The sequence below is a fragment of the Muntiacus reevesi genome, chromosome 2 (genome assembly GCF_963930625.1).
Source record: "Muntiacus reevesi chromosome 2, mMunRee1.1, whole genome shotgun sequence".
In the NCBI taxonomy this organism is placed as follows: domain Eukaryota; kingdom Metazoa; phylum Chordata; class Mammalia; order Artiodactyla; family Cervidae; genus Muntiacus; species Muntiacus reevesi.
In genome coordinates this window covers 261,633,228-261,641,186 of record NC_089250.1, presented here as the reverse complement: position 1 = coordinate 261,641,186, position 7,959 = coordinate 261,633,228, and the positions used below count along the sequence as shown (strand labels likewise).

General features: G+C 51.1%; 1 protein-coding gene across 1 annotated transcript; it reads left to right on the top strand.

Annotated features, from left to right (window-relative positions):
- Nucleotides 1-1,966: 1,966 nt before the first annotated feature.
- SERTAD3 (SERTA domain containing 3) lies at nt 1,967-5,428 on the top strand. The gene is made up of 2 exons (XM_065926126.1): nt 1,967-2,122; nt 4,167-5,428. Exon 2 carries the CDS (start codon nt 4,173-4,175, stop codon nt 4,767-4,769), a length of 597 nt encoding a protein of 198 aa, XP_065782198.1. The 5' UTR covers nt 1,967-2,122; nt 4,167-4,172; the 3' UTR covers nt 4,770-5,428.
- Nucleotides 5,429-7,959: the final 2,531 nt, after the last annotated feature.

Genomic DNA, 7,959 nt, shown 5'->3' with positions numbered 1-7,959 from the left:
AAAGAGCCTGTTCAAAGGACACGAAACTATTCGGAATCATTGTAAAAAGTCTAAACTTCAGTCTAAGGTGTTGTGCAAGGAGTGGAGCAGGGGAGACACAGGGAGGGGGCTCAGTCAGATTTGTATTTTATAAAGCTTCCCTTGGCAACTGTGTGAAGATGGATCAGAGGATGAAAGAGCAGAGGCTGTGAACCCAGGTGCCCAGAGGTAGAGAAGGGAGAGTGGGTGGGAGAGAGTCTTGAGTGGACAGTTCTCTGGTGAGGGGAAGGAGGCATCTAGGAAGAAGCCTGGGGCTATATAATGGAGATGGGGTTGTAGCGTCACCCTGTGAAGGGAATCCTGGAGGCGCAAGTTTGAGAGGAGGAAGGGGAAGAATTGCCCCCCCCCCCCCTTTCCTAAACATGTCCCTCTTTGGAATCTACTCTCCCCAACCTTTGTTCCCCAGAGACACCTCTCCCAGGCCTGAGAAAGACACTCCTCTCTCCCTACCTCCAGCCTCCTCTCACCTAACTCCCAAATCTCTCTCCCATCCATACCCCACCCTCAATGCATTCTAATCCTGCACTTCTGCAAACAGCTGGACAACTTGGTTAATAAATTCCAGCCGGTGAGAACTGGCCTGAGGAAACTTAAACCTTCCTTCCCAGGGGTGGCCTGGAGAAAACTGCCTTCTTCCCTTGGTGAGAACGTGTAGGGGTGGGACAAGGCTGGTTCAGGCTTTCCCAGCACTAGCACTGTTATGTTTCTGCCCTCTTATTTCTTTCAATCACATTGTTTGGGCATTTTACAAACTTTCACTGGGTACCTGCTTTGTGTCCAGCCTTGTGGGAGGTGATGCTGTGGCCCAAGCAGTGGGAGTCTGAGATAACCTTGGTATATGTCGTCAGAGGGTCCACAGTCTAGATAGTGACAGCCCAGGGCCAAGATGCAGTGGCAGGGGCAGAAGAGTCAGAGCCGGGATGGGGAAAACACAGGACACCATGGGAGCCCAGAAAGGGCCCCAACCCATCCTGGAGCTTCAATGGGGGGCTTCTGAGAGAAGGAATCCTTTGGAATGAGTTTCTAATGAGAATTTTGGGTTCTGGGGAATGAGGGTGTGTTTTCAGGATGGGGATGCAAGTTTAAAGATCCAGAGGCCTTTTTTTCCCCCTTCCAATTCTGAGTACTTGCTATGTATCTGGGATTGTTGTAGGCGCTGAGGATAAAGCAGGGAAGAAAACAGAATCTCTGTGTTCTTGGTGGTGGAGTGCACTTTAAGCCATTTTAGAAATACAGAAAGTCAAAGGGTGTGGCAGGATTTTAGCGAGCAAGCAGGAGATTGTATCTGGCCAGAAGGGCTTTGAGACAAAAATGAGATTGAACTTTGTCCCCATGACAGTGGGGAGCCATAAACCAGACTCCAGGGGCATTAGGAAGACGCACGAGGCACTAGGAAGACGCACGAGGCACCACCAGAAGACAGGCCGGAGAAGTCCTTATAAGAAGAAGGCTTCGGTTAAAGTGTGAGGGGCAGGACAGGGGAGGCGAGGGGCGGGGCTGCGATCGCCCCGGCAACAGAGGCTGCGCCAAACTATTGGCTGATCGTCAATGCGTCATCCTCCCCGCTGCGTCCGCCCTCTGAATCCAATGGGCGCGGCCTCAGCGAGAGGTTCAGCCACTCCCGCCCCGAAAGCGGGGTGGAGCGGGGAGTGCCAGCCAGTTCTTGCTTTGCAACGCGGTCCTGGCCTGGTATAAAGGGATCGCAGAGAGCAAAGATGGCAATCTTGGAGTGAAGATAGTAGCTAAGTTAAAGGAAAGAGCGTTGATGTGCCCTCCACTCTGTAGAGACGTGGCCCCGGCAGGCTAGTCGAAATCCTTTAATTGGTCCGCGAAGCAAGGGAGGGGAGGGCGGGTGGGGCGTCTCCTGGCGACAAGCGGGTGGACCCGCCCAGCCAATCCGCGCCCCGCGGCCGGCAAGACTCCAGCCAATCGTGACTCGCGGCTCGGCTCCCGGGCGGAGCTGGGTGGGCCTGAGACCAGGGTGAGAGGCCCGGGGGAGGTGAACGGGGCCCCTACCCAACGCTGGAGGGTCGCTAAGCCGCGGGCGTTCCCGGAGGTGGTTGTTGTGAACCTGGCAGCTGAGGTGAGGTGTGGCTACCTGGCTTGGGATCTGCCTTGAGTTGAGGGAAGTGGAGGCGCTCCCTCGAGAGTTGTGGAGGCGGGGTATGAGCGAGAGTAGGGGTCGCAGATTCAGGGTGATAATAGGAGTTGGAGAGAGGGTTTAGGGACTGGGGTTTCGAGACCCTTGCACGGAAGACAGTTTTGGGGGTGGGGGGCAAAATCTTCAAGTGTAGGAAGTTTGAAGCTGGGACATAGGGTGTTTGGAGAAGCGAGAAAACTAGAGAAGGAAATTTTGGGGTAGGAAACTAAAAATTAGGACAGTTTGGGTCTCTGGGACAGGTTGAATTCGGGGCTCTAGTGTTTAGGGAAAGGTGTGAAGGGTTGGGCTGGGATCCTGGACATTTGGAGAAGCGAGAGAAGTAGGGGCAAGGACTCTGGGTCTCCCAGACGCAGTGTAGGAGAGCGGGCTCTGGGGAGAGTTCCCTGGCGGGTCTTGGAAGTCACAGTGGGAGACTGGAGGTGAAGTCGAAAAGACGGGAGAATAGAGGAACGTTGACGGGAGACGGTCTCGTAACTGAGATACTTAGTGTCCCGAACGGAGTGAATCGGAGCGCATTTGTAAGTCTTTGAGCGTCGTGCTGGGGGCCTGGGTCTCTGGGCCCGAGAGTAGCCTGAGCGAAGAATCCAGGACCTTCTGCGGTTCCAAAGGGCCGGGAGAAAGCAGTTTTAGAGCCAAAGCCTGGAGTGGGGGAGGGGTGTTCAGGGCGTGGAGCTCAGACCCGCAGCCCAGGAGGCAGCGGAGGGCGGGGCTTGGCAATCGCCAGGCAGCTGGACGTCCGGGTTCCCTTCCCCCACGTACCCTGGGCCCCTGTGCGCATGCCCCGGGGGGGTAGGGCGGGGAAGGCTAGTCCCTGCGGCGTGCGGAGCCTTCCGGGGGTTGTAGTGCTTGCTCTTTGTCAGTTCGTGTACCTGGTGGCTATTGGCCCACATTTCCCAGAAGCCCCTGGGCCAAATTGGGGCGTGTCTGAAAGCTAAAAGGGGAACCGTAGAGGGGGCGGGGCCTGTAGAGCGCCGAGATCTGGTTGGATGGACTGATGGGGGCGGGGCTTGGCGTGAGTCAGTTCTAGCAAGTTTTCCTCTGGGGCTGGCCCAGGGGGAACCTGAAGGCCTCAACAGAGGGAATGAGGGAGGCCCCATACCTTGTCGTTGGGCGCGCTCCCAGTCAGTTAGGATGAGGGCATGGACAGAAATATCTTCCATGTGAAAGAAGTGTCTTCACAGATAGGTGCCTTAACAGGGCTCCAGGTGGTTGGAATGTAGCAGGCACTCAAAAATATTTCATAATAGCAGTTAACTCTCGTTCATTAAAGTGCGTGATGTCACATTACTTCCCAAGATCACACAACTGAGCAATGTGAAAAAGCAGAATTCAAACCCAGGATTCTCTGCTTCAGGGCCATATCTCTGTGCTCAGCACCTGTCTTGTATTTGTCACACTTGAAGAAAAGAGTATTGTGGAAAGAACAGCTTTAAGATTTAGGGGACTTGAGTTAGGATCCTCATCTTGCAGATGAGGAAATTTGAGTCTCAAGGAGTTAAACTCACTGAGGCAACATGGGCAAGTAAGTGGGATTCAAACCCAGCTATATTTAAGTCCATATTTTGGTGGGGTTTGTATTTTTGTGTTTTTTTATCTGTTTATTTGGCTGCACTGGGTCTTGGTTGAAGCATGTGGATCTTCTGTCTTCCATGCGGCATGCAAACTTTTAGTTGCGGCATTGGGATGTAGTTGCCTGACCAGGGGTCAAACCTGGGCCCCCTACATTGGGAATGTGAAGTCTTAGCCACTGGACCACCAGGGAAGTCCTGGGATCTAATTTTCTTTTGGGGGGGGATCTAATTTTCTTAATCACATACATTGACGACTCTTCTTAGCCTTGTGGGACTCATACTATCTTCATTTTTAGAAGCTGAAGTTTGGATCATTACAAAGCAACAAGTCATACTAGAGATTCGGGATTTGAATTAGCCCTGCTGTGTCTTATTTGCCCCTCTTCTCTCCCTAGGGCATCATGGTAGGAGGCTTGAAGAGGAAGCACTCAGATCTGGAGGAGGAAGAAGAGGATGAGAAGTGGGATTGGAGTCCAGCAGGCCTGCGGAGCTACCAGCAAGCCCTGCTCCGCATCTCCCTAGACAAAGTCCAGAGAAGCCTGGGCCCCCGAGCACCCAGCCTTCGCAGGCACGTCCTCATCCACAACACCCTCCAGCAGCTCCAAGCAGCACTTTGCCTGACTCCTGCACCTGCCCTGCCCCCAGAGCCCCTCTTCCTGGGCGAGGAGGACTTCTCGCTGTCGGCAACCATTGGCTCTATTCTCCGGGAACTGGAGACCTCCATGGATGAGACTGAGCCACCTCAGAATCCAGCAACTCCCCCAAGCCCCCAGAATGAAGTGTTTCCCCAGCCCGATCCAGTCTTTTTAGAAGCTCTGAGCTCCCGGTACCTGGGGGACTCAGGCCTGGATGACTTCTTCCTGGACATCGACACATCCGCAGTGGAAAAGGAGCCTGCAATGGCCCCACCAGAACCTCCTCACAACCTTTTCTGCGCCCCAGGGTCCTGGGAATGGAATGAACTAGATCACATCATGGAAATCATTCTGGGATCCTAAAACTTTGATGGGGGGCAGGGGAGGGCTCCTTCCTCATCCCAGCCTTGGTGGGCTGACTCCCTGGATGCAATTCTGTGTGTGTGTGTGTGTGTGTGTGTGTTGATGGGGCCTCTGAGCAGTGGCCTCCTCTCCTCCCACTTCAGAGTTCCACAAATTGTCTTGCATGTGTGTGTGTGTCTGGTTATCGCAGCCTTCTGTGAAGGTGGGTCTTCCTGAATTAATTTATCTGTTCCAAATGCCTTAATGAGACTCTGTTTCCAGGAGTCTGATTTCCCACTTCCACATTTCTTCTGCCTTTCCCTCTAGTTCCGACTCCCCTTGTGTCCACTGGGGCCTCAGGGAAGATAAGCTGGGCCTGTCAAAGGATGACAAGGATGTGCTACCTGGTTGCTATGGAAACCCAGCCTCTGCCTCGTGGCACCTCCAGGTAGTGGGAGAGGCTGGCCTCCTCCCCCAGGCTGAACCCCACCTCCTTCGCAGGACCCCAGTCCCAGCAGCCTCCTGATTCATGACCAGGCCGGACCACGTGCAATAGGGTGGAAACCAAACTGCTCCATGCCGCATTATTTAAAAGAAAAGCGGGTTTTGTGGTGTTTTTGTTTGTTTGTTTTGGTTGTTTGTAATGATTTTTTTTTTTAATAAAAGTATTTTGGAAGGGGTGATGCCTAAAGCTTCTTCAGTAGGTCAGTGGGAGGGACCTCGTATCCCTTAGGGGCATGTACCCCTTCCCAGTCAAAGTTGGGGCAGGTATATTATTAGATACAATATTTATTGAATGTTAAGACCACTAACATTGAATGCTAAGAGCGCTGTTCTACCTACTTTATTTGAATTAAGTCATCTCATCCTCATGATTAGACTGAAATAGATACTGTTACCGCATTTTACATAGGAAGAGCCTAAGGTTCAGAGAGGCCAAGTCACTTGCTCAGGAAGAGTAAGAACCAAGGAGCTAGAACCCAAATTCAGGCTACCTCCAGAGCCTTCTTGACTATTATATTCATTGCTTCTTTGCAGATTTAGACTCCCCAGACACATGGTGGACACAGGAAGGAGAAAGTGGGTCACATGAATTACATGTCAAAGGATAGGGCTGTCTGGCACTTAAAAGTCAACCCTTTGAGATTTCCCTGGCTGTCGAGTGGCTAAAACTCTGTGCTCGAAAGGCAGGGGACTCAGGTTCAAGCCTGAGTCAGAGAACTAGATCCCACATACCACAAATAAGAGTTAAACGCTGTAACTACAGATCCTGCATGTTACGACTAACACTTGGCACAGCCAGATAGATAAATATTTTTAAACAAAATAATAAAAATCAGCCCTTTTGTAGGAAATGTGCTACAGAGGTCCAGAGGAGAAAGAAAATGCTCAGAGATCCCCAGCACTAACAGCAGATCTTTCTACAAAACTTGGCTAGGAAGTACAGTCCAGGCTAAAGTTAATGGTTCCAATGATTTATTTAGGAGGTGCAAGTCCAGGCTGGCAAGAGTAGGGGAAAAGAAGGGAGGCCAGGGAAGATGTGATATATACTGCTGCACTGGCTAGGCTTCCACAGAGACCTTTGAAAACATGGCAAAAGGTAAGTTTATGCTGCATATAGGGACTTTTCTGAAAAGGATACGAGGAGGAACCACTTGTGGGTATAACATGCAGGGAAAGGAAGGGGATTTTGCTTTTGCTTTCTGGCTCAAAGCCAGATTTCCACCCTGAGAGAGGCATTGCATCTAACTCTGAAAACAGCTGGGTAACTGACAGGTGGGTGCCAATCCAGAGAAAGAAAGGAGGTGGTCAAGGGGATCTCCAGAAGGCACACGAGGCCCACATCTTAATGTGGATGCCCGTGTCTAACTCCTACTTAAATCTCTAGGTGACTTCTTGCTCACTCAGTCGTGTCTGACTCTGCCACCCCATGGACGTAGTTCTTCAGGCTGCTCTGTCCATGGGATTATCCCGGCAAGAATACTGGAGTGGGTTGCCATTTCCTCTTCCAGGGGATCTTCCCAACCCAGGGATCAAACACAACTCTGAGTCTCCCACGTTGGCAGCCAGGTTCTTTACCACTAAGCCATTGGGGAAACCCATGCTTGAAATAAAACCCCAACCCATGCAAGGCCTGACAATCTTGCACCTACCTTACCCAGTTTTAGCTCACATTCTCCCCACCTCACACAACTCCAGTTGACCCCAGGGCTTTTGCACCTGCTGTTAACTGCCCAGAGGACACTTCCTGCATAAGTTCACTCATACAAACGTCTCCTTCTCAGAAAGGTCTTCCCCACCCTTCCTAGCTCAACATGTCCAGGTGCTCCCCTCACCCCAACCCCGCTTTACATTGTTTGACTTTGTTAGTAGTACCTTGTGCTCAGTCACTCAGTCGTGTCCGACTCTTTGTGACCCTTTGGACTGTAGCCTGTCAGGCTCCTCTGTCCAGGATCCTGCCTCTTTCCAGGCAAGGATACTAGAGTGGGTTGCCATTTTCTACTCCAGGGGATCTTCCCAACCCAGGGATGGAACCAGAGCCTTTTGCATCTCCTGCATTGCAGACAGATTCTTTACCACTGAGCCATCAAGGAACCCCTAGTAGTACCTATCCAAGCTCAAGTTATTTATGACCTCTTTATAGTTAGGCTCCAGGTCTGTTGGAGAAATCTCTCAGAGGAAGGGGTTGGATTCTGCACAGAGCTACCCTTGGCACAGGTGGGCAGTCAAATTATTTCTTTTTTTTCTTTTTGCTGTTGTTAAGAAGATGAACTCCCAATCTTGAGATAGCCATACGTCCCTGCCACCTCTCTCAACTCACCTCCCCCACACCATTTTCTGATGCTCTTCAAACACACCATGTCCCACCCTCAACACTTGGAGTAGTATCTGCCTCACTGAACGATCATACAAAGTGTGTAAGAGGGCGCTTGCTGCACACCAAAGATTCCACTAATTACTGAAATTTACCGAGTGCCTATGTGGACCTGGCACTCTTCCAAAAACTTGAACAAAATAGAGTTCCTGCTCTCATAAAACATCATCGTGGGAGAGGCTGAAATATACACTGAAATAAACAGTAAAATGTAATCTGTCAAAAAAAAAAAATGTAGTCTGTCAAGTGGTGGCAAATGTTACAAAGACAAAGCAAGAAAGTGATGGGGATGTTGCTATTTTGATGGGAGACCAAAGAAGACCTCACTGACAAGAT